The sequence below is a fragment of the Saccoglossus kowalevskii genome, chromosome 15 (assembly GCF_978046115.1).
Source record: "Saccoglossus kowalevskii chromosome 15, keSacKowa6.1, whole genome shotgun sequence".
Lineage (NCBI taxonomy): Eukaryota > Metazoa > Hemichordata > Enteropneusta > Harrimaniidae > Saccoglossus > Saccoglossus kowalevskii.
Window position 1 is genome coordinate 21,217,706 of NC_140655.1, and position 27,509 is coordinate 21,245,214.

General features: G+C 36.3%; 2 protein-coding genes and 1 long non-coding RNA gene across 3 annotated transcripts; all 3 read left to right on the forward strand.

Moving 5' to 3' along the window:
• The first annotated feature begins 2,398 nt into the window (after positions 1–2,398).
• LOC102806009 (scavenger receptor cysteine-rich domain-containing group B protein-like) lies at positions 2,399–10,359 on the forward strand. The gene is made up of 3 exons (XM_085508344.1): positions 2,399–2,486; positions 9,217–9,811; positions 9,923–10,359. Exons 2-3 carry the CDS (start codon positions 9,235–9,237, stop codon positions 10,171–10,173), a joined length of 828 nt encoding a protein of 275 aa, XP_085364470.1. The 5' UTR covers positions 2,399–2,486; positions 9,217–9,234; the 3' UTR covers positions 10,174–10,359.
• On the forward strand, positions 4,642–6,124 carry LOC146734062 (uncharacterized). Its single transcript, XR_014931707.1, has 2 exons — positions 4,642–4,795; positions 6,033–6,124. It is a non-coding gene; the product is annotated as an uncharacterized LOC146734062 (long non-coding RNA).
• LOC100368335 (uncharacterized) lies at positions 10,227–22,586 on the forward strand. Its single transcript, XM_085508515.1, has 20 exons — positions 10,227–10,326; positions 10,783–11,631; positions 11,772–11,866; positions 12,393–12,506; positions 12,666–12,768; positions 13,113–13,294; positions 13,421–13,624; positions 14,024–14,125; positions 14,352–14,640; positions 14,895–15,092; positions 15,182–15,425; positions 17,472–17,649; positions 18,018–18,197; positions 18,611–18,654; positions 20,113–20,145; positions 20,469–20,592; positions 20,740–20,838; positions 21,190–21,361; positions 21,989–22,231; positions 22,454–22,586. The coding sequence occupies exons 1-20, from the start codon at positions 10,227–10,229 to the stop codon at positions 22,516–22,518; spliced, it is 3,618 nt and encodes a 1,205-aa protein (XP_085364641.1). The 3' UTR covers positions 22,519–22,586.
• The last annotated feature ends 4,923 nt before the right edge of the window (positions 22,587–27,509 follow it).

Sequence of the window (27,509 nt, forward strand, 5' to 3'; positions counted from 1 at the left end):
TAGATGTACTATTATGCATTAACAATATATGTGCATTATCTGTGTTTGTGAATAGACTCAACAATTCTACTCTCAGACTGGACAGCTGTAGGCTGTCATGCGTATAATTCTCAAAAGATATTCCAGACACATTGATAACAAACACTGTGTACACTTTATATGTAAGCTGTTGCACACTGTAAACACTGGCGGGTCCAGAAATTCGGTAAGGGGGGCACTTCTATTGACGTGGCCTCTGGAGGGCTGGGTTTGTCGATTCATTTGTCATTTTTTTGCGACTGGCGCCCTTCCCCTAAACCCGCGCGTGGTAGGAGAAATAGTAATCATTTCTGCAACGACTATGCTTTCAAATTTTACTGTAGTGCTTGTTAGAATGAGGTCGCACAGTTTGATTTACGCTGTCATTTTGATTATATTTTTAAAATGATTATTCTTTTAACGTCGATAGGAACTTCGCATCACACGACATATTAATAATACCAGATTAGTTTTAGGTACGCCCGACTGTCGTCAGTCTACATAAGACAATGTTGAAATTGTAATTTCTGTCATGACATGCTATTTAATATGTATGTTTATTCACAAACCGAACTCTGTTGGTGCAAGTACTCTAGCGGTGCGTCCAAAGAACTTCATTCTAATTTGTTATCTGTCAAACTCTCAAACTGTTGTTGCTATGTATATCTCAGTTCACGCTCAGGGTGACACACTTCTATAAATTTTGACGATAATAGAGATGGTATACAGTAGAATAGGATTATGGAATGGGGCGTGACAAGAGCATTGCCACGGATGGTGTATGCACATGGAGCCCAGGAACTATGTACAACTGTACGCAGTCCCTATGAGCGTGTGTGTGTGTGTGTGGGGGGGGGGGTAGCGGCTGGTATCTTGTGTAAGAAATAGACAAGGAATGAAGGCTCCAGTGAGCTCATATTTTTTAAACTGGAAAAAAACAGACGAACAGAAAGAAAAATGAAATCTATAAAAAATACCAGGTTGAAGAGTATTAGTTGCTCTGCCTTACCTATATTTTACCTATATCTGCAGAATAAATCAAGAAAACTACACAAATTGACTCCATTTATGAATAATTAACGGTTGGCCCGATCGCCCGGCACAGTTGGAGGCGTGGCCTGTTCAAAATGTGCCAACAACCAATCACAGTACCGGTTACGAACCAGTTGAGCGAGGCTAACCGAGTCGTAACCTTGGTGTGGTTCGTAACTAAATATACAACCCGTGGTGATACTGCCTGCATAGAAGCTAACAACACCATGAGGGCTGGGGCTGGGTCTGCTGGTGAGATATTCAGTCAAACAAACGACTGTCCTCTGTGGTAGAAAGATTTCTAACGTGCATCTAGTGTTGTGTGGCAGATTACTGTGATGTCGGATGATACTGCCGGGACAGCATATGTAAAAAGGCACAGGCTGAGTTGTGGACAAATGAACTTTCAGTGAGGGGGGGGGGGAGGTATGATAATATTCCAAACTACTGCGTCTATATGCTTTACAAAAGCAACGTTGACTTGGGTAGGTGCATGGTGGGGAAACACAGAATCAACATTCTATAATCAGCTGCTCTTTCTTCTGTTTCTTCCTCCTCTATGAAATATACCATTGATGTTAGAGGTTGTGTTTGCGATAGCTCTTGACAGTGGGGGCCACAAAAATCTGGAAAAGGTGTTTCAACTTATCACAGTTCCTAGCTAAGTCTCTTTTTTGTCAACATGTATATTCCATCCTTTTCATCAATTGTTTTCTAGAAGATTAAACCTAACAATAAATCGGGTGTTCGGCCATTCTCCATAATCAGAGAAGTCAAATCGTTCAGTTCAGTTTCATAACTACTTTCCCTTGCTTAGGGATCAATGTAAGGCTGTATGCGATCATTGATTTGCTTCGTGGTTTCTTCTGGATTTATAAACAACATCACAAAACCAGTAAAAAGACTACCCAAATTAGGTTGAAATATGGTATTTTTCTTTTTACTCTTGTTGGTTTCAGTCGCCACACAAATTAATAATTAAACTTCACACTTCCAGTCATAGCTTTAGATGGCAAAAATAATATTTATAATAATCCATGACGTAAGTGGATATTTGCCATAACACATGGTTTAATTATTAGATCATGCACCCTCCTGGACACGTGGTTAGGATGATCCCTGGAAATAAATAAATTAAGCACATTTATTCAAATGCGCTGCCATATATAGAATGTTTTGAGCGCAATCAACATCTGCGTCGTACACAATTTTGGGCTAATCTGCACTGGCTCGGAAGGTTGTAAATGATTAGCTAGTTTGAATTTGCATAACAATACTGACAATGGACGTGCATTCAACGCCACAAGTTTTTTTGTTTTTTTTAGCCAATCAGAATTCATCTTCCGAGCCAGTGCAGATCAGCCGACAATTTTCATCCTCATCTCAGTGTAGCAGGGCACGGAAAGAGGTTTCCTGTGACTCGCTTGACAACTAAGGTATGTTTCGACTATAATAATACCTGGTCATACTATGAAACAAAACCGTACATTCATATTACTATGGGTATTCCATGTATTTCCAACCACTTAGCGATATGCTCTTCTCTATGAATCATTACATATGTGTTAGAGGGTGTTTTTGGAATGACGCTGGACACTGGGGTCTACTAAACTCTGGGATAGGGATTTTACTTCTGCACAGCTTGTCATCTATCTGAACTGTTTATCACTGTCAAACAGCGTTTCATATGATGTATGAAAAACGAAAAAATATGAAAAACAAATGTTAAAATATGAGCATTTAAGTTCAATTTGAAAGCATTTAAATTTAAAAGATGAAATACGGATGTTAAATTTGAGCATTTAAGTTTAAAATGTGAGCATTTAAATAACAAATATGAGAAATAAAATTTGAAAGTTATTGCGATGGTTAATTTGAACATAGGGGAAGCATAACGAAACCTGAGTTTCACACCCGGTCGAATTTCGGGTGAGGCGAATTTGCGGGCAAAATCCATGCAACGACGAGTGAACACACCCAACGGACATAGATACAAACCACGTCTATTCAATGGTAATCGTCAGTTTGATAGAAACATCTAAGTAAACGTAGCGATGAGGGTAAACACGCGGACATACAACGAACGGCATAATTGCGTGAAATTAGTTTGGAACTGTCGGTCCGTTTGATTGATTGTGCGTTTGTCCTGCCAGACATCTGGTGCCGTCGATTGCTTGTTGGCCGTTATAACTGTAACAACAAACTGGCTACATTTTAAAAACAATCAGCGACGAAAAAGCGGAGGTTAATGAGACAAACCATTTTACTCAAAGGAGTGGTAACTGTGATCTCATTTGTGTAGAAGAAACCCGGAATGTGACACGTTCGTATAAAAACAAGATTTGGATGGTAACGGTTCGACAATTTTCGAAATATACCGATAACTAAATCCTGTAATATCCTGGAGCTGCCTAACACCCCGGCCTGGCAACCCAGTCTGGCACCCATTTGAGTTCAGGAAGTAGAAGTTTCTCTGACCACGCGTTGAGTGTGTACAGTCATCATTGTTGTGAAAAACATTTGTGTGTGTGCAATAGTCCGGGAAATTTTGTTTTAACAAAATAAAAAGGTGTTTAGAGCGACTACCGTTGTCTTTAATCAGCTTCGAAAATTTTCCATATTCTATATGCTCTGCCATTGAGAAAATTACACTAGCTGACACTAGACCATTCTTCAGTGCAACGGGATATCTGTTCGTTTAGCTCAGAAAATTTCTTAGCCACCACATCCTCCAGAAAGAGATATACCGTGTTTTAACGAGGGTAACAGTTTATTCTGGGTCCGTTGCTCTTTTTTTTGTGTCGGCGTTTAGTCTTTGTGTTGTTTTTTTATAGTTGGTGTCATCAAATTTGTTGTTTTCAGACATTAGGATTTGTATCGACACAGAAGAACTATGCCCCCTATAAACTAGCCTAACACAAATGTGCGTCACCAATACAACATTCACCGTCACCTATTTATATTACGTGCAGTGGACGGTTGGGCGTTATGTTTGCTACAATGTATTTGTTTATCATAATTGTCTACTCTACTAATCAAAACATAACCGTTTACAAACCCTGTCGCCGACACTGGGACACGTTTCGATCTGACTAATTTCACGCAATTGTGACGTTTGTTGTACATTGAATACGAATGATAAACTTCCTTTTTACATTCCTAAGGAAATAGCCTTTAGAAACTCTGTGGGTGATGGTACAATTTGCATAGTATTTGTGCATATAAAATTACGACCAATTCACCATGTAAACAACACAAAACGAAGCGAAGGAAAACAAAAAAATAGCACAGTTTTTCTGACATTACCCCCACCCAGTTGCTAGTGGTCCATCCTCATTAAATTAATATGACGACCATGGCTATGGTGGTTACACGTAGCCCAATTATTCCAAAGTACTCACATTTTTGCAAGGTTATTTTACACATCGGTACGACCATAGACCCTCTAAAAGAGGGATGGGAAACTGCCGGCAAAGATCAAAGTAAGCGCGAGGGGTGGATGTACGATGTAAATTGGTACGGAGAACTGTTTATTTATTTTAACTAAGATGCTTATCGGCTGTCGTACATCCGCCTGACGTCACACTGTCAACAAAGAAGCGCCACCACAGTGATGCTATCGACACTTTCACTTGGAAGCGTTATTCCTGTTACTCAGCTACTTCGCTTGTATTCAACAAATTTTTGCAGTTCCTTGTGATATTTTCGTGTGTTATGTGTTTAACAGTCTACATATTCATATCAGGTAGGTAAATGATACATTTTATTTCAGTGAAACGGGAAAGTGTTGTTTGTGATCGTTGGCGAATGTTTTGTACAGCCCCGGGCAGTCATCATGTTAGAGCCCAACAATCAATGACGAACTTCTAACCCGTTTTCTCTGCAGTTTGATTACCAAATCGATTGACATTTCTTAGTCTCGTATTTAGATGCCTTTAACCATATTGTCCTATGCTTATTTTCGATATACAGCTACTTTTTGTGCAGCAAATTCACTCTGAAATCATTGTTGTAATCGCTCTCCCCCCATTGCTGTATCGACTTGGTACACTTATCCCAGAACGTTTATGTCCCGCAATACTTGTTTTCAATAATTTATAAGTCCACAAAACTATAAAATTTTATTTTTAGAACACATTCATGTCAACGTGAGAGATACGTTTTAAAAATACATTGCATATTTACGATTCTCCGGGGAAAAGAATATGGCATACATGTACTCAGTAATGTTGACTTTCCGTGCCGCCATCTTTTATTTTTCGATGGCTGGGGTCAATCGATTTTCGGTCTTTGTTGTTTCGCTAAAAGAAAACATGTCGGCTGCTTTATATACATGTTATTCGTGTCCCTTTAATTAAAACAGTCTTGGTTTTGGGATAATATGTGCAGCATTTTGACGACTCTGAATCTCCACGTTCGCCCTTGGTTTTTAGTGCTGTAAATGTTCATATCATAAAAAAAATGGGTCAAGTTTGAAAAATAAAATAAGGCATCTGTCAGTGTTTGGTTGGTCATTTTAAATGAAAATTGTACTTCCTTAATTGCAATGATCACCCAGGGAGAGAAATTGGGGCCTATTTTCTCTAAAATACTGTTGCTAGAATTATAAGATATAAAAATTAATAGCCCACTTGCCTTGGAATAACATTTTAAGTGTTTGCTTTATTACATCTTAGATATTAAGAGTGTGGTGTGGGTAACAGTCCAAATTGTACTGATTTAAAAAAAATAGACTCGAATCTTTCTATGGCTTTTTTTGAGAAACTGGCAATTTAAAATGTTGTTCAACTCACTATATTACAGTAACTTAGTTATCTTATACCAATTATCGTTGGTTCCATATGGTAAAGATATCTCAAAATGACCTGGTAAATATATATAGTGTTACCTTATGTAACCAAATAATGCTCATTAAACATTATTAGCTTTATGCACATTACAGTTCAATTAAAAAACAAAAACAATTTTTGTTTATTTTGTAGCTCATCATGCCATATAAAAAGGGTCTTGGGTACAGAATAAAGAATTTTGAAAAAAAGAAGAGTTCCAAGGCAAGACTGAAAAAGAAGAAAAATGTATCTAGTCAAGGTTTGTCATCTCCCCAAACATACAATCCCCTTGATGACTTTGCTGGAATTGCCATAAATCATTCTGACCATGTGCCAAACGGTCATGATATACAAGACCACACAGTGATGGAAGCAACACCACATCACAATGATATTGACATCCTGCAACCTGTCAGTACAGACAATGATGCAACTGAAGAACATCCCCTTCTCAGACAATTTGCTGAAATTGTGTGTGACCACCCAGACAGTAGACATAACAACATATCTTTGGATTCAACACCAGGACTGGATGTCGCCCATTGTTTGCTGTCCAATTCCCCCAGTGATAGTTGTACTGATAATTTTGGTACTGTGACAAATATTGCATCTTCTGTGTCTCCTCCACATTCTCATCTGCCATCTATCAGTTGTGTACCCACATATATATTGCCATATTATTACATCAGAGAAGGGGTTGAAAGATGTTCTCTCCCAATTGGTTGGGTTTACCTTGCTGATGATGAGTGTTTACAGTTATCGTACATTGTGAAGAATGCGACAAGACAACCTGAAATTACAAAGAACATATCCGTGTACAGAGATTTAAACTGGTCTGTTGCAATTCATGGAGAAGATTGTGGGAAGCGAAATATATTTTCACATGTACCACAGGTCATTACTGGGCTGTCAGCAGTCTTGGATCTTCTGAACACAGTCAATTCAGCAACTGTGTGCATTGGTAATCCTGACAGTAAATTCCACCCATTGGCAGATTCAAGACATGGTATTTTCAAAAGTTATGGAAGAAATGGCAAGATTGTTGGAAAACAGCAACATGTAACAATACAAAACAAAGCAGGGACAATGTTTCATTCCACCATTAAAGCAGCAGACTGTCAATTAATATTGGAAGGTAACAAAGAAAGATGTCTCTTGCTGCAAATTCCGAAACACTCTGTATGCTATGCATTGCAATGACAGTAAAAATACATGTGAGCAAAACAAGTCGGTCAAACCAGGTAAAACTGAACATTTTAGTCATGTACCACTTTCACAACTATCCCACAATGAATTATATGAAAGAACTAAAAATATCATCCAGGCGAAACGAAGAGTTGAGGTAAGAGAAGGGAGGCTGAGACAGAGGCTCCAGGCCTGTATTGAAGAAAACGGAGTCGGAATGGGTCTATGGTACGACGAATGAACCAGTTTTTAGTGAAATTAAAGATAGTTGCCGTCAAAATGAGTGAGTTTGTTATGTTTCAAATGGGCCTTTGGAGTAGAGGTAGAAATCAAAACAAACCACAGACCAAATGTACAGTAAAAGGCCATTCGCTATTGTTTCAAAGAGTCCTGTTATTTTAAATCTGCAAAACTCTACGCGAATATTGTCTTGTCTAGTACCAATGTTAGAGCATATTTTACAAATGCTAGGGTGGTTTTCTCAATTCTTGGTACTAGACGACTGTATAAAATCGAAATTCTGATACATTTTCTTTATTGTTAAATTGTCCCAACGCAAGACTGATCAAGAATCGCAACAGTATTACATTATCAACTGCAGTGTTTGAAATACCTCGAAATTGTTCACCAACTTTGCCAACTACCCCCACCCCTCACACCCCAACCCACGAGATTTTGGGTGGGAGTGCTCCTCAGCCAGTTGAAAACTGAGTCCAAAAAGATCGACTCAGAGAGTGCATTTTGTAAACAAAATTCTGTTTTCATCCAAAAATGCCTTATTTTTTTTCTTCTAGAATGGCCCTACAAGCAAGTTATTAGCATTGCATTGCAAATTAGTATGTTCCATGCACACCAAATCACTCTTTTTTAATGAAAGGAGACGACCACGAAGGTCTGAATAATGTCTAGTCTCTTTGATCTCGAATTTTATCTAGATCTGAGAAGTGAGTGAGAATCTAAAACATATTCCGTTTCGTTAATTAAAGCACACCGCGAACAAAATGTTACCAAACCACGGGGCATGTTAAGTTTTCTTTGTAACCCGCCAGACTGGAAAATTGTATCAACACATTTTCATCCGCCATATAAATGGTTCAACATGGCGGTGACTCGCGGTTCTAAACCATTCGTTGTGGGAAAAATATACTTGTCTGTGGGATGAACCCTGGGAGACAAATGTGTATTCGGTTGAATTGACTCTCCCTTCGGTGGAATATTCCGCGCTATACAGGCCAATCAAGTGACACGTGTAGCATGAGGAATATTCATCGCGTCATTTGCATATTATGTTCACAGGAATGCCAGCTAAGCGCTGTGTTCAAACTTACAGTTTTGAAATAAAAATAAACTGAATGGTAAAAAATGTTTAACGTTTAAATCTCATATTTTAAATTTAAATGCCCATATTTTGAATTTAAATACTCATATTTTAACATTCGTTTTTTAAATGTTAAATTTAACTGCTCATATTTTTTAATTAAATTGTCAGATTTCAATGCGTCATAGTTTTAATTATGGCTCTAATGGCACGCAATAGTTTTAATTGTAACTACAATGTGTGTAAAATTGATCGGTGTAACTTTTTGTTTCTATTTAAATATGCATATAACTTTATTAAACTGTGTGAGACAGGTGCTCATCAGTCTACTGCCTACTTTTCTCTAAATTACTAGAAATAGTTCGTTAGGTTATGCAAACAATTGCTGAAGTACGTGTAAACTTTCATTGGATGTTAGATAATGACACATCAGTTTCGCACTTTACTAATTTATTAAACATAACACGCAAATGCGCAAATTACACTTGTATTGTTTAATTGCATTTTGTGCATTAATTGCATAAGTTTCATTCCGCTGCATCTGGAAAACCTTATTTTATCCAATTTGCATAATATTAAATAGCCTGCATGTTAATACAATTTAATTTTGGTGTACCTTTATAAATTAATGACCGGATATAATTAATCGTCCATATGTCGCCATTCAAAAATCAGCATACAAGGTATAGTCAACATAGAGTATTATACACTAACTTTGTTAAGATATATTTATTTAAATGTATCCGAGTTATTATGCAATTTTGTTTAATAAAGGTGGGAGTCTGTTTGCATTTCGATTTAATTTTATTTGTAGCCCAATGTTTTGTTCTGTAGGAGGAAATAGTGTCAACGATGAAAACGTGGCCCAGGGCATTGTGCATTTTGTTGTTATTCAACAATGTGTATTGTACAACAATTTCAAGTGACATCACGGTTGATACTACACTCACACAGTCTGGGAGTCCGTATGAGGTAAACAATGATATAACTATCAATGACGGAATTACTTTAACCGTTGATCCTGGAGCAGTCATACATTTCAGCCCTGGGAAACGATTGACAGTGGAAGGGGTTTTAAGGGCTGAAGGAACGGATGTTGACCGGATTACACTATCAACGACCCAAACACATCCGGGAACTGATCTGAGTTATGACTTTGGCGTAGCATCCATTAGGTTAGTTGAAGGGGGAAGCCCTGAGAAAGGAAGACTAGAAGTCAATATTAATGGGAAATGGGGAACTGTGTGCAACAATGGATGGGGGCAACATGAAGCAGATGTGGCTTGTAAACAACTGGGTTTTGATGGAGGTGTATTATCATCATTCACTAGTGGTAGTGGTAATATCTGGATGGACAATGTGGTTTGCACTGGCGTTGAAACGTTATTATTTGAGTGTCAACATTCCGGTTATGGGCAGAACAATTGTGGTAGGTTGTGTTACTAAATATTTAAACTTTTGTGTAGGATTAGATCAGACTTGTTAACGTTGTATGCAAATAATTTGTCGGTTATATGATTGTATGCCTTGTTTGTTATAGATCACAGTCAAGATGTGGGATTGATATGTGCAGGTAATCAACAGCCCAGCAGCGTTTTACACAACTATTGGGGAGGTGTTGCTTTCACTGGTAATTCAGCAATCACTTCTTCCCTGAAACATGTTGATATAAGTTTCACATCAGGAAATGTGCCATCAGATAGATCGGGAGCAGTTGAAATTATTGGAAATCCACCAACATTTGAAAATGTTCGAATCGCAAATTGTCTGTCGAGTCGAGTGGAGTATTAGTTTCATCATTGATAGGTTATGTGGATATAAAAGATATTGACATACAAAACTGCATGAACGGAATCACAGTGTCAGGCATTGGAGGAAGTATTGATATCACGAACGTCAATGTATTGTCAAACTATGGTTATGGCATGGAAATAAATCCACAAAGTAAGAATTTTATTCATTTTTGACATTATAAAAGGTATATCAGGCTTACTTACTGAAAAAATAAATATGATTGTATTGCGTTAAGACACTAATTTATTTGAATTAACGTTCATTTCAAAAAAAATTGGCAATATATTTCAATTCAACCAATGATAAATGAAAGTATATCATCCTCATAATTAATACTCATAGGCCCTGAAAGTCTAATTGATATTACACAAAAACATATGGGCTGGAAAACAAAACAAAAGGATAACTACTTGTTACAAATCAATACAACTCGAAATAGTAAGCAGGCATCATTTGAATATATGACCGATAGAAGTTGTTCACTGGTGTTTGTTAGCAAATTTTGAAATAAACATTGAGGGCTGTATGAATACCACAGTAACATTATATTAGTTTAAGATTCATACTATTTTACATAATGCATTTCAATTGTTTTAAAACACACAGCTGTAGTGACAAGTGACCTGCGCGTGAGTATCAGTGAATGTGATATAGATGACAATGGAAGGTCAGCTATTGCCTATTACGGTAACAGTAAAAACCCCGCTGACATTGAAATAATTGTGCATCACGTATCATTACATCACAATGGCATGTTACTCTCATCATACACATATGATGGAGATGCAGCAGTATCACTAGATGCAGGTGTGACAACATTTCATATATCAACTAATGACTTCACTGCAAATAGCTTTGGTGCCATTAGAATTAACACTCAAGAAGTAAATAGTCCATATATTTTACCAACTACGTGCATCAGTAACAATCATTTTGAAGGCAATGCTGGATGTGAAGTGATGCTACTTGAATCTGAACAGGAGACAGGTGTTGTATTTATTGATGGAAACACGGTTATACACAACGTCCTTGGAGATAATAAGAGTATTGTTAGGCTGCACAATGTAGTTGCTTACGTTAACAGGAATCAATTTATTTTTAATGTTGGACTGTATCTACTTCATTGGTCACATGATTCCACGCCAAATGGTTTACAGGAATGTAACGCCAATCTTATGCTCTACAACAAAGGCATCAAGCCTGGGCGAAAATTCACCTTGGTAACGACCGGCAGTGGAATTACTTTCAAAGATAACCACTTTGAAAATCCAGCAAATGATTTTGAGTTTAGTGGGGAGAGTGGTAGCGATGTCACATCAATTGACGTTATTGATAATTGGTGGTCTATAGACTCTGCAGCAGATATCAAAGCGAAAATACGCGATAGCAGTTTCGTCAATGGGTTTCCCCATGCAGAGTTTCTTCCATTTAAAACGACATCATCTGTCAAAAGCAGTAAGTTGTGGTAAATAGTTGTATAGAACTTAGTTAGAATTAAATTTTTTCTTCAATACCAATCTTCTCATACTATACGTACTAGTTGATTATATTGACGCGGTCATTCTATAGTATTAACATATATAGGTTATTTGCAGATCAATGTCCAAATGGCTATGTTCTACTTGAGAATAATTGCTACAGTTTACCTGAAGGGTCAGTGTCCATTAATGATGCGCGACTAAAGTGTACAGTATGTTGATCTTGATTTTTTCTACATAGTCACTTGCTTTGATGTATGTTATATCTTCTAGTGTTTCGGATGAGTGAAGTTTACAATTGTTTATGTTTTACCATGGGGAAGACAATGCTTTTTTTAAGCAGAACATTCCAGAAACAATTTTCAGTAACCAATCAAGAACTCTTATAATGGAAGTTATTAATTGAATGATAAATCATACAATCCACGTACGTGGATGTTAATTGTATAATTGGTTCAGTGAGCGGTCTCGAATTTGAGACAGGGTTACGCCAGGTATATATGTCATAAACATGTAAAATGTGAAAGAGACGTATACAACCATTTTATGTAATCTATTGTCCATGGATATACTTTGAATTGATTACATATACTTGTGTCATACACTCATTTTAACATGTATAACCAGCATAAGTATCGGCCGAGTATAAAAGGACACGTACAATGATCTGTGATGAAATCCACTATATTTTTTTTTGCATAACTTTATACTATATACAATATGATTTGTTCGTAAAAGGATATAGGTGGGTCCATACCGACTTCCTCAGATGAGCTTGCTGTTGTGTCTGTCATAACCATGCAAGGGTCGTTATGTATTGAACAGTTTCAAGTATGGATCGAAGATCAACCTGTAAGTATGATTATTTGAATAGTATATGGAATGTTTAAATGTATTAAGACCGTGTTCTAAAATGCGATAATCGTTTTACAAAACGCATTTCATGCTGTGCCTGTACCAACCTGAACTAATATAGTCTGCAACACTGAAAAATACTATATTTTCATTTAGGATTGCAAGTTGTTAACAGTTACTCTAAGCACTGGTAATCATGTTCTTGGTATCATTGATTGCTCCGAGAAAATTCCAGCTATGACTGTATGTAAGATTCCAGGTAAATACGGATTAATACACAATATTTCCCGTCTTTAATGTCTTTGATGTGTCTTTACTTTTTATTTTTCATTTATTTTATTTTATTATCCAAATCTCAGAAACGATTAATCAGACACTTGTGAAACTTTGTCAACTTGTAGACCTTGAGTTAACCATTTTCTCCACTACCTTGTGGGTCATTTTGGAATGAATTGAAAGTGGTCATTGTAAACCTATTTAGAACTTTAGTGGCGACATGTCTTTTCCCTTTATATTGAATATTCCGAAAATAAGTGAAAAACCAAAAATTTGCAAATTACAAACAGCTATTCCTAACTGCCACTATTTCTATTTCGGTTATAGCAACTAACAACTGTCCTGGTCAATGTTCGTCTAATGGCGTGTGTGTTATTTACACATGTAACTGTCATAGTGGATGGGAAGGAACCGATTGCTCATTATTCCATTGCCATGACGTTAATGATTGTTCAGATGCGGGGATGTGCGTGGGTCCAAATAATTGTGCCTGTATTAATGGATGGGAAGTAAGTACAGATAAAACGCATACACTCTATACAGAGAATGACATACATGCTGAAATAAAGACACCAAATGCTTAACAAGTAAATTACCCCAGTGTGCAACACTGTTGTGCAATTCTTTGTTTGCAGGGAGAAGATTGTTCAGAAAACTCATGTGACGGACTTAGCAGCTGTGATGAGTGTTCCTTTTCTACTGGATGTGGTTGGTGCGATACAACACCGACATGTATGTCAGGAGATGGCAGTGGTCCCGACCAAGGAAGTTGCTTATCTTGGTTTTACTATTCGTGTATCACACTTGGCAATGGTCCAGATTGTAGTGCGCATATAATGGTAGTATTAATGTTTGTATTATTCGTGTAGAATAATACTTTAATGTAATGTGTATTTGAATCATGCGTGTGCAATATACTAGACATTGCATTCACAGTAAAAATTCACGTTCAGTGAGGTATATTTTATGAGCGTATGTTCTACAATGTTGGACGATGGTTCTCTTGTTTGGAGATGTTCCATTCCGTTATCCACATCTCATACAAAACTTTAAAATGTGCTTGTAATGCGATTGTCAATGCAATGGTTCTATTCAATCTATTACTGCATGTTTTAATCAGCTGTCGTTTAAGTAATTTCAGAATGGCACATTGGGTTATTAATTACATAATATTACTGGTGGTTCGATGTATACATGTTTTTTTAATCAGTCTTAGTGTGATGATTTGTTTTACATAGAGTATTGATTGCGAAGACAACCAATGTGACTCTACAACTGGGAATTTTTTCCCTGGCAGTTGTCCGACTTGTCATGATGTCGAACATTGTTACAAAGATGAAGTGAGTTAATCCCAGTTAAATTAAATAAACAAATAACTTGCTGAAATGCTGAAAATAAGGCATTGCAATTAAACAATCCGGGCGAAAAATATACGTTCTTGTCTGTTTACCTAACTTGCTTCCGGGTTATCTACATAATTCATCCCAGTATCATTTATTGTAGTGATGATTACCTATTTAATACAAATTGAAGGGATAATGCCTTCATCTATTATTGTTATTTTAGCCAAGTGGTTGCCGGAGCTGGGACGAATCTACATGTCCTGATGGTGTAATTCATCCGGATTATTCAGATCCAACTCGAATCCTGAATTCTGCATTAAAAGACAACGTTAAACAAATCGATGTGAATGATGCTGTACTGTACTCGTGCCCTGCTTTAAATGTCAATGATGAAGTCGACGATTCTCTGTTGATTGTGACTCGGGACATAATTAATGTTCAAGAAGGAGATATCATATCAAGTGCCCAATCTGAAGGAATCCTTCACGAAATATTGACCCTGGTTGAACTGAGTAAGAATAATACCATTAATGTTATATAGTGTTAATATCCATATAGTTATATGAAAATATTGTGAACCCCACTTAAAGAGCAATGTGTGGACAATGATATTTACAAATAGTTAACATAAATAGGAAAATATAGATGCAAGCTTCAGCCAATACGTTGACGAACCATATCATGTAATATCTTGTGGCCTGATTACTTTATGCTGTTTTGAAATAGAAAGAGTTTTCGTCTTTAATTACATTTTGTATATTGTTAGACCAATATGAAATCATCCTTGGTTATCCTGCGGACTTTGAAGATGTCATTGCATATGCTGACTTCAGGCAAGAACTAGAACCTGCTCCAATAGACGACAGTCTTGTACATGAGAATGGGATCAGTGATATTATTGCCTCTGAGCTGAGAACAGGAGGTATCACGGTTGATGGTGCGACTGTTCATGTTATAGATGACAGTAAGTATATATCAATTCGAACCAATGCCCAAACTCAGCAAAGTGACACATCCCTCAAAACTAAGCAAAGTTTTCATGTCTCCCTGTAGCAACTAACGTTTATAAATGTATGGGAAATTTCTATGAAGCTATTGGAAATTCTACACAACCTGTCAAATCGTATTTCATTGCTCACCCGGTCGGTTTAGTCTTTGATGAAGGAGACATCATTATTTCAAATCACAGCAATGGTTTCTTAGCAGATGTCGTAGGTATTGATGATGATGAAGTTAATGCAACTTTTGTGCGAACACAGGTTACATATTGCAGTACTGCTGCAACTTTCCAACCAAGGTGAGTTGCTAGATAGTGTTTCTTGTTCATTGCAGTCTCTTAGAGTATTTGACATTAATATAATATGTATTGACCAATGATTGAATATGTGTTCAGTATCCTCTGCTGGACCTTCAACCATTTAATTCACCCTATGTCATTTTGGACCAACGCATGATAGGTAAACTGCCAAGGTAAATTTTAGTTGAAATCACATTTTCGACCAGACAACACTGAAATGAAGGATTGCCTTGGAAGTTGTGGTGATTAGTGTAATAGACTATTGATTGAACTATTATTCCGGAAGAAGGTACTATAGTTCATAGCATCACAAACCACCCACCACCGCTATTTGATATTAATTTAATATTTAATAACTAATATCCAATAAAATAATACATACATAAAAAAACATACATTCTACTGCCATGGCTATGTTAGGCATTGCTGTCTGGGGGTCTTTCAAGCAATAGAAAATAAAACGGGAGACATTTTCAAAATAGGGCCGCCATTGTATAATCACTGTGTACTCTATATTTGAAAGGTTAATTATTCACTTAGAGCTCTCAAATCATGAATTTTCGCAGATGTTGGCTGTAGGGAAAGTATTTAAATAAGCACAACTATCTTGATATCATGGTGCAACTTGCTGGATGATATGGCAAATAAACATTGAAGACTGGCTGTCTCTGAATCCTATATGCATTAGCAACAATAGCAAAGCATTGTGTACATGACATTGGGACATGAGGTTATGATTGGAAAAGTTAGTTTTTCTGGCTTGCTCTAGCCCTAGAATGTGATTTATTATTTATTAATTGGGATGAAGAAGTGTAGTAGTGACCAGATGTACATTTTGTGTGACAAAGCCTTTTTTCTCAGATACACCTATGAGTCCACTTTGAAGAGTTGAAGTGTCATGGAGTGCAGTCTTGTGGGATTTTTCTTAACTGAGTACAAAACCTGTGATCTCAGAACTGATAGTCTAAACTGACAATGCTTTAACAGGGTTTCTTTACATACGCATTTGACTGCCAACTGCTGTGCGTATTGGAAAAACCATCCGTGGAACTAACGGAAGCACAGACGAAATCAAAAACCTTGTAGGCTGCTCTCTTCAGGATATACTTCACTGACGACTGGTGAATCATGTATAAATAAGCGTCTTTCAAATTCAAAAACACAATGAGGTCGTTTGGTTTGAATTATCTGATAACATGTGAGATGACCATCTTATTTTTTGTTTAAATTTAATAGATAGTTTGAGAGGTGGTGATATTTGGCTTTCTGAATAAATCAGTACGTATTTCAGATCCAAAGCTACCATGTAGTCGTTTGATTCTTTAATTTAATTTAATTTAATGCATAGATTGAGAGGTGTTAGTTCTACTAGCGGTTGTGCATTAACTGTTGATTTTTAAACTAGAAACAGTTGATCATAGAAAGCAAGATTACTTGATGGACACAGAATGATTACTTCCATGGAATAGATGCAGTCTCTGGATGAATTGCTCTTTTGATTGAACTGAATAGTACTACCATTAGGGGTGGTACACACAATAAAATTATTCAGTATCTCATTCTGCGTTCTATGACAAAGAGTAAACGTATGAATATGACGCTGAGATACACATAACCATGGACAAACGAACGCTGAAATGTGTGGTTGAGGCGATGGTTCCAGGCATTCTACTGACGTATAACCATTTTGCACGAAGCAATTCTGTGTAGGTAGAAACCAACTAACCTGTGCAATGTTTTGGGGGGTTTTATGTAATTATATTTACATCCTCAAACAAAGAATGTGTTTTGTCAAAAATTATCTAATAGTTTAAATAGGAAAATTCTATGTATGATAAACAGGTTAGTTGTAGCAAATTGTAAAATACAGCGCTTTATTATTTATTCTGAAATTAACACTTTTAACAGGCGACTGCAGGAATTTCGGGTGTCAAAATCCATGTTATAATGTTATGTTATAGTTCTAATTAGTGTAAACTTTGTATTTACCAAATAGTCATGTTAATGTGCATATGTTATTCCATTAATTTGCATCATGTGTTAAAGTATTAAGACTGGAATACACCGCGTATCTGATGGCGCTGAAGTAAATGTTGATCTAACATGTACTGGAGGAAATAAAATACCTGGTCTCCTTATCTTGCCAAAAGTGCATTCAAGCGACTTAGACATTTCAGTAGGTGACACAGTTGTGAGCAATCCAAGTTTGGCCTTTATTGGAAAGGTGCGTATATACATAATATCTTATTGTGAAAAAGAACTAACATTATTTGTTCACTTTCAAACAAACTTTTCTTAATTATTTCCATCAGTTTGTGATCGAAAATCCTTGCCAATGAGATATATAAAACACAATCCCTCGAGTATTTTATTATAAGTCTGTCAGTAAGAATGGCATGCTCACTTAAAAATTCTTTGATAAAATCTTTATATAGCATCGAAATATACAACATGAGCTGTGCACTGCAGTGGTTGTAACATTGACAATAAATAGTTCCAAACGCTTTTTTACAAACATGATCATTAAATCATTGACAGTTGCATACTGGAGTGAGAATGTTTACCAATGATATACCATCCTTATTGTATCAGGTCGTAAGTTCTCGTACATACAATGGACATGTATTTATAGAGCTGTTGGAAATATCCACCGACTCCGATCTCCTGTATATTGACGTGAACGACTTAGTTCCTATTTCGAGACGTAAAAGATTTGCAAAAGATCTAGTCTTGAGACCAGGGTTCAAATTAAAAGAATCAATTACTCTCTCGGTATGTTACTTACATTTATTTATTTATTTATTTATTTATTTATGTCATGTAAGAACATTTTTTTCAGATCATTCGTTTATCCCTGTAAATTTGCAGTTTACTATTTGTTAAACCCACACACTCAGTACCAAAGTATTGTGTAAATGCTACATTTTCGATAGTTGTGTTAAATATGTACAAATACGGGTGTCATTTAAACACGCACTTCAAACAGATATTTATTTCTCTTGTCAAATCTCAATTAATGCAGATTTGAAACGAGATATTCGCTATATACGAAATTGCTTCAAAGGGAAATGTATTCTTAGGTAAAAGGGCCTCCAGCTAACTCACTTGTTTATTGGTCAATCTAAACTATTATTTAAGTTGGAATTAAAAATAACCGTAGATATGCTTCTCTCTCTACGCTGAAGCACAGCAGCTCCTGGAAGGCAATGCACCAGTGTCTTGAGCAGTGGTAAGTGGTAAGTGGTAAGTATTTGGAGTGACTAATAAACTAGGGGATAGCTGGAAGCAGTTCCTGTAGTTTATGACGTCACTTCAATTACTACCAGGTTTGATAGATATGTCTAAATTAGTTCGTGTCTGTTCATGTCAGAGTTCATGTCCGAATCTAAGAAGCAAAGCAACATACACCACATCTGCCCCAAGCTCCATGCAAATTCTGGAAGAATACACACACAATCGATGGTAGCAAGGGTACCCAGTGTCAGGAAGACGTCGGGTGTAATCCCGTGGTTGGCTAAACACTCATCATTTTAAAAAAAAGAGTACATAATGTCCACTTGCCTGGTTGGTGGCATATATGGTTGGGAATATAGCGTCCAGTCGAAGGGGACATAAAGCTGTTGGTCCCATATGCTCTGTACTCGTAAATATTCACATCATCTTTGTGACCCTCACCTGAGAATTCTAATTGGTTTCCATGCCTTTTATCTGGGAATTAAATAAATTAAATAATACAAAACTGGGTAGGCGTAAGATATTTTATTCTACAAAAATGCCTACACACTGAAAAATCTGAAGTGAACAGACATAATTGAATGACAATGCCTGATTGCAAATGAAATCATAGTCTTGTTTGCCTATTGATTGATGTGACCTGCCCAATAATTTCACTTGGCTATATGTTTACAACTTTCGTTTCTCTTTTTCCATGCTTTCAAAAAAGTTTGGATGCACGTTTATTAGTCAAATACCACGTTCTTGCACTGTATGGAGTTGCTATATTATCCATTATTGTAATTTGGGACAACCCTTGATATTTGTCTCGTAGTGTAGTATAGTTGAATGAAAAAAAAAGCCTCTCATGAGGTCTTTGGTACTTTGGTACTTAGCACTGAATTAGATTATTAGTTCATTGGATGGCTAAGTCAGCTTCCTGCATCTCCTGTCCAGTCATCAATGTGCCAGTATACAAAGACGTTCAGCGTGTTGAGTTGAACTATCACTGCCATTAACACCAGCAGTGCCAAGTAGAAGTACTCAAAACAGGTACTCTACAAACTGCACAGGGGTTGGCTTACTGGGTGTATTGGTATGCGTAGATATGCATCATTGTCATGAATGGTGGTGAATGAAAGATATACAGTAACCATACAGTAACTCCAGCAACTGACACTGACTTGCCTGGTGACAGAAATTCTACTTACAGGCCTGGTAGCAGTGTTGGAAACAGTCATGCAATCACGTGGGAAAACGTGTCTGACTGTGATGCGATCCCCGTTCTTGCTTGTGATCATAGTTTGAAATGTCTCAGTGCAGTGAGTTATTTGTTTGGTGTTATGTCAGCTACACTTGATGTCACCTCTTATTTAATATGTCGATTTCATACATAACATTATCCACGTTATCCACATTAGTCATACAACATTAAATAGATAAACTAAAAATCCTATTCAATCTATTCATATAGGCTGGCCCAGTCACATACACCGTTACTCCTAAGGTGATTTTCTCGACTAAATTTTCTTTCGGGTTTGCGGCAAGTTGGTATCGGGGTCTTACACGTGTTGGAATTGGATTCGATGGAAGGCTCACAGAGTCTGTTAAAGCTGTATTGAAATGGAACCAATCGTGAGTAAATGTGTAAATAAGATGATTGTGATATGGAATTCCTTATACTCAAACGCATGTGGTTCGCAATGACATAATGTAAATTGAAGGAACTGAAATACACGTATCCATACCAATAAAAACAATTAAATAAGTTCGGTGGTTATATATACTATATCAGAATCCTGATCCTACCAAACTGCCATTTCTACATAGGGGTAGTAAAAAATGGTCGTACAACCTAGTTGATGTAAGTGTACTAACGTTCCTGATTCCAGTCATCAATATACCGGCATGTCTACATTTTGTGGTTGATTTCAAAGCAGGCATAGGATATGAGGTATGACATTGTTGTATGTGAATGATCTAATGATCCTGACTTAAGTTAGCAGCCATAAATGAATGTACCGGTACATTTTAATTGATAAATAATATGGATTTTTATGAACAAGTGTATTAGGTTCAATGTAAATTGTCCTTATTTCAGATTAAAGGGTCGCTTACTGGGGAAGTTGGAGCCTCTGCCAGTTTATCAGCTGGGGCGGAATGGAGGAAATCGAAAGGAATCCGAATAAAATTTCCAACGGTATTATCGTTTTTTAAATCTTGCAAGGAGATGCTAATTTAGAACATATATATGTGCTTTTCACTACATTTGCGTAGAGAGAAATAGGTCAAAATTGAATATAATTCAAAATAATAAAGTTCAACAATTTGATTTAAATAAATACGCAAATTGTTAAAGATGACTCACCAACATCAAGTTGAAAGAAGTAAAAACACTCAAATGTAATTAGTCTTTGTTTTAGCTGTGCATAGTAAACCCCGTGCTAAATTCACACTAACTACTCTACTAAGGTACGTGTTGTAGTTTTATCGAACATGCCATACATGCCAGAAATGTAATGCCCATTTCAATTTGCTCATTACAAAACAGCTTAACTTCAAACCTATCATTAAAGCCAGTGCATCATTTCCCGAATCCGGCCTTGCTAGTGCATTTTCTAATGCAGCTGTTATTCCAAAATTTGAAGCTCGTATTCCATCCTTCATGAAAGAATTAACGAAGCTATTGCAGAAGCTGCCTTGGTGGCTGAAAAAGATATTAGGTAAGTTACAATTACAAACACTGATGGTAAACTATCATTACAAACTATATATAATTTTGATATCGATCACTTTGTTTTGCAAATTGTGGTATTGAGAAGAACACCCATCCCAGCTTTGGTTAAGACACTTGACAGAATAATAATCTCGTCCAGTTGACAATGAATCTGGTTTTCGAAAGTTCGAGCATGATACAAGCCATGACGAACTAGTACATGCTAGCAATATTACTTTGTGATCGAGGCTTTCATTACGCAATATATATGTGATGTCATTATATTATGGATATAATGATGGTTTTTCGAAGGTTGTTCGTTGTTCTCGTAATGTCTGACTGATATTTGACTGATATTTCTGACTGTGCAATAATGACCACTGTCTAATTTCAAATCATTTGCTAGGAAAGGAAATAATGGGATTGGACTAGCTTTAAACTTTCTGTGTGCCGACAAGGTTTTCTACATACATATACAAATTTGGCATACATTTTGGGGTATATGATATTACGTATGTGTTTACACAAATTGAAACTATTTTTTTGAAAATGGTGATAATAAACTATATCAAAATCTAAGCTCAGACACAGTGTAAATATCTTTGTTCATTACATTTATTTTTGTCATTATTAGGAATCAAATCCAGTGATAAAAACGCACTTGGGATAACACTTGACATAAAAACGTCAATTGAAGGCGAAGCAACTGCGGCACTTTGTGATGGAGCGTGTGCAGATCCTAAAGAACAGATCAGAGTGGACATGGAAGGCGGAATACCTGGCATAACAAGTGATGCAAAAATTAAGCTTTTCCGATTTATCGACATAAAAAAAATATTTTTACTATTGAGACTCCAGATTGGTATGGCACGAAAGGGTAAATTTAATTTATATGACAGAGTGTCTTAACTAATTATGCAGTGAAACAATTGCTCTATGATTAGTCTGATTGCTAGGAGTGAGAGTTGTACAGTTTTGTATATTAATTGTTGGTTTTCTATTCCAAAGGAAGTAAACATGACGATGTATATTATGCATAATTGAACGATTGTACAAACAAATCTTAGTGCTAAAATGTGAGTTTAATTTTTCTGTTTAGATGGTGTCTTCCATTTTTTCCTTGTTGTCTGTGTCCTGATGGTTCACCTGGCATATTGGATTTGAAAACAAAAGAGTGTTTAGGCTGCAAGTGTTGGTGTGACCCACCACAGAATACAATTGAAGGCACATTGGTAAGGTCATACAATCTGGTTATTATAGACTTTGTTTGTTAATTAGTATTAAATGCTATCTTTACATAATTACCTATGATTTATTTTGACGATTGTTTTTGACTGAATCTGATGCTAGGATAATGCATTACAATGTCACATAGCCTTTATGATAAGAAGATGGTTTCATAGATGACTTTCTTTTTTTAGGAAAATGATATTTAGCAAATAACAGTGTTTGACCATGTGTGGCTTGGTACATGCATATTGTGTGGTGTACATTTTTGTCTTTTTTTTTTGTGACTTCGGATTACGATTGTCGAATTGATTCTTCACTTGCAATATTTGTGATAAACCAGAATAGCCAAAGATGCTATATATTAGATAATAAGTGGAGATCGTTTTCATAAGTAACTATTGAAAATAGCTAGACGTTTCGAGCAATGGGTCTTTATCTTTAGCACAGAAGGCATTTAAATGTATTAACAAAGATACCCTATGTGTCTGAATTAAATGGTGGTATTCATGGCTGATTATGTACTCAAATCAGTAGATACCAAGTTGAAGTCCAAAATGTCCACACTAATGGGTGTGACTTTGGGGATCATCGAAGATGCTGATAACAATATAGCATATGCAATAATGAGATAAATATGTATACTACATATGCACGTTTCTGCACATTGATATTTCTGGACGGAAATGTTTGTTCTGTTTTCGTCATAAAAGTTGTTATCCTGTTTCATTTTTGTTGAAACTAAATACTATACATCTGTGAACGATTCAGAATGCATCAAAGACATATTCAATGCACTGGGGTGATACGTTACATAAAAAAGTTATAGTTTATCCATTTGCAAAAGCAGCAATATATGTGGATGGCGCAAGTGATTTTATAATTGTATAGTATATATATGTTATTGTATTATCAGATAAATAATATCTGATTTTACCGGGAATTTGTGTCATATTGTAGAAGAAAAATGGAGAATGCGAGTGTGAAAAATGTCCAGATGGCACGTTGAAGAACCCAAACATTGTTCCAGAATGCCCATGTAAGTGTGAGAATGGGACTACCATGGAGATGAATGACGACAAAACATGCCCAGTAAGTATTTTAAACTATTCAATTGATTGCAAATATTTCTATGCATGGGAATAACTGTAAAATGTTCTTGATATATACATTTGCATGTGTGGATTGTACCTTGAAATTCATTTGAATACTTTCTTTCGAGTCTGTTATCTTGTTATCAATTAGCGACAGTCTGAGAGTGTAAATAACAGACCGGGAATTGACTAGACGAGACGAACCAGACCTTTACGAACCGACCCCCTAGTAATTTGGTGACTTTTAAAAAGGTCGATACTGAAAACGTTTCATATATTTAAGTTTCTTTAGGTATGTCTAATTGAGAAGCGTATTTAATAAGAACATTTGGTTGAAAATGAGCATTACTAGTATGTATTACTGTCAAACTGTGATGGGCTGCGAGATCACCTCCATAATTAGGCATATATACGAGACATAAATATGCTAATTAATATGCAGAATTTCGCATATTCTCAATTGTGTTTTGCACACAGGTATCAAAGATAAAAATCTGAGCATCATAGCATGGGCCAACTGCAAAGGGTTGTTCATTTTCTAGTTAATTTCTGTAGCTGTTGTTCATATTATAACAATAAAAGTATATTCATATTTCCTCTGATAAAAAAATCACATTTCGTAAACCCATCTACATGCACTTATATAAATGACAGGTACATTTGAGAACAACTCTTATTTTCAGCATCAATGTATACAATGAATCAATAGATTCGAGTGTTGCCTATTGAAAATGCTTACTTGGCAATTCATTTAAACAGAAACTGATGCACATCCACAGTTTTCTTTGGAAACATCAGACAACGTTAACGATTCATGCACATCTGTTAATCGTGTGAAAAAGATACATGAATGTCTGGTTTGTCAATAGTCACTGTCTGTATGTACTATGTGCCGTTTTTTGCATTTTTCTCCAAGCACTGTTAATTCAAGTATGATGCGGTTAATTATCGGTTAATTATCGTGTTGTTAAACTAATCGTTAGGTACCAGGGATCGGGGGGGGGGTTCGCAATCTTTCGACTGAGCAAAGACACACACACAGGTAGAATACGTGTCAACTTCTAGACTCAGTCGTCCGCCAAGACTCCAAGACAGAATGCCTCAGGAAAAAAGTACCCCCAAGACTCTCTCAAGGCTGACCCAAGACTGCCTTCGTCCCATAGAGATCTCTCTCAGACTGACCAAGATTCGCTTTATTCACTTCTCATGCCTCAACCAATTACGAGGGAGTTTAAAAGCTTAAGGCGTAGCCTCCAACCATTCCACTCATATAGCCAATCACACGAAGTACATAACACTAATATCTACTGATTAATCGTCTACTATATTAATAAAATACACATACCAAACTGTCAGAAATAGTTTCAGTCAATGATTTCAGTTCTGACCAAGGCGCCGCATAGGTCTAAATGGTGACAGATTATAGAAATGTGTTGAATGATATAAATCAGATATAAACTAGAACAGTTATAAGTCGTTTCAGTGGCTGATCCTTTAGACACATAGAAATAAATCATAACACAAGTTCGAGTTACTAAATGTGGAAGTCCAACAAAAACAAAACTTGAAGTTCTGTTAACTGAACCTTGAGTTACAATTGGGGCGTGGTTTCACTGAAGTGGGCGTGGTTTCCGAAATATGGGCGTAGTAATTGTTGTAACTTGAAGTTTCGTAACTCAATGTTCGTTACTCGATATCCGTAACTCGAACAATTCAGCATCTCAACATAGAGCTCATCAAAACATAAAGCAGTCGACCGCCCATCGTCCAGTACATTTATATGCACTGAATCTCGTCCAGTGATTTAATGTTATGCAAGTCAAAATAAAGGATAACAGTATTTATTTATTTATTTATTTATTTATTTATTTATTTATTTATTTATTTGCGAACATTTATAAATTTCTCATTCGGTCATACTAAAATCAACAACGAAACGCGCGAGTATCCACCGTTTAAAAAAATCATCAACGGGAACTGTTCATATAGAGTTGGTTCGTCTCGTCTCGATCCTGTTTTTACATTTTGCTTCAATAAGCTGTCGTTCATTGTGTTACAAGGAACTCACGACTTCATAAATGTCATCTTGCATGGTATTTTTATCCATTTCCAACTCTCATTTTATGTATCCCAATTCCTTACAATGTTATAGTGTGAATGTCCGTGTCCAGATGGCACTACCAAAATTGTGACTAAAGATGGATGCCCCTGTTTCTGCAAATGTCCGGATGGTTCTCTCGGTAACATAACCAGATATGGATGTGAATGTGATGATGATTGTGTATGTGAGGAAGATGAAGTTCAAGTTATAATAGATGGTGAATGTTTTTGTAGACCAAAGTACAAATGTGGCATATACCCAGTGTGTGTCCGTGGAAGAAAAGGCGAAAACTGTACTGAACCAGATTGTACACCTTGCTCTTCATATCCATATGGTACGTTGAACAACTTCTTCACATGGATTATGCAGAGTGTCTGTTTTTGCCATTATTATATCAGCAATGAACAAAAGAAATACTCATTAGGGTTGACTTAGTGCAAATTTTAAGTTACAATAATTACTATTTGAATAATTCACAACAGAATGTTCCGGACATGGTACATGTGTTGCGGGTAAAAAGTGCACTTCTAAGTGTAAATGTGATCCGGGATGGACTGGCAATTGTTGCTATAAAAAAGGTCAGTATGTGATTAAAAATTCCCGAGTTGATAACTTTTGCGCAGGTATCATTTGCGTGCTCGCTCATAATGTGTTAAGAGCAACAAACCGGAAGAAGATCGAGGCTAGAGACAAAATTTCCTTGGGCAAAAGAAATACGACAAAATAAAAGTGTCAATGTCTTTGAACTAACACTCATCAGCCTCTGACTATGTATCATCCAAATATGTCTAAACAAGAACAACACACATGTAAAATTTGTTTGACCAAAGCAGAATAATTTTTGGATTTGCGTGGTTCAAAATCTATGTAACGTCTTATTTAATCAGTAAAACTCGCACACATATATACCTTGTACTTTTCAGTTCATCTTCTCTGCAACAAATCGTCCTTTTGATTCACGTTTCCCTCTGTCTTATACAGATTGGACTGTCATATTTTGTACCCACATTCCATATTTACTCCGCATCTTTAATAAATTGTTTCAAATATTTGCAAGTAGGTTACACATGCACAAAGAGAAAAGACATTGGTCCCTGTCAATTCTCTTTGTTTACCAATTTCATTTCGTCTGTATATATCTTTTTCTCAGATGGCTCTGATGTAAGGGATCCCCATATACGAACATTTGATGGACTGAAGTATGATTTCCAGGGCAATTGTTCATATGTTCTTGTGCAAGACTGTATACATAAAAATCCAGATTTTGTAATAATTGCTAAACACCGTTCTACCAAAATGCGTCATGGTAGGCATTATGCAGTTGTTCATGGTGCTAATATTTTGGTCGGAAATGACTATGTAAAACTGCTTCAAGGCAGAGAGGTTCTGGTAAGTCTTAACGCTGTTTTTGTAATTCCAAATTTCTTATTTGCCCAAATGAATACCTTAATACTTTGCTGATTTTGTTGTACAATACCTCACTACTAAAATAAGCCAATTAATTTCACTTTCAGTCAACCACAGTGCCGAATCAACATATGGAGTAATTTGTTTCATCTCAGAATATATGTAAAATGTATTAAAACGTTTATTAAAGCGAGTTCGAAGTGTATGACCATCGCAAACAATTCTATTATTGCATTTACTTTTCAGTTAACATTTTACACATTAGCATTTGTACCAGTTTAATCTGCTCCTAACTATGACGTAAACACATTTTCTTTGAATAGTAA

Coding starts and splice junctions, on each gene's coding strand:
- LOC102806009 (XM_085508344.1), top strand. CDS start 9,235: ATGAAAACGTGGCCCAGGGCATTGTGCATTTTGTTGTTATTCAACAAT. Junction 9,812..9,922: donor TTATGGGCAGAACAATTGTG/GTAGGTTGTGTT, acceptor TGTTTGTTATAG/ATCACAGTCAAGATGTGGGA.
- LOC100368335 (XM_085508515.1), top strand. CDS start 10,227: ATGAACGGAATCACAGTGTCAGGCATTGGAGGAAGTATTGATATCACG. Junction 11,867..12,392: donor ATGCGCGACTAAAGTGTACA/GTATGTTGATCT, acceptor TGTTCGTAAAAG/GATATAGGTGGGTCCATACC. Junction 20,146..20,468: donor CATACACCGTTACTCCTAAG/GTGATTTTCTCG, acceptor ATTTCTACATAG/GGGTAGTAAAAAATGGTCGT.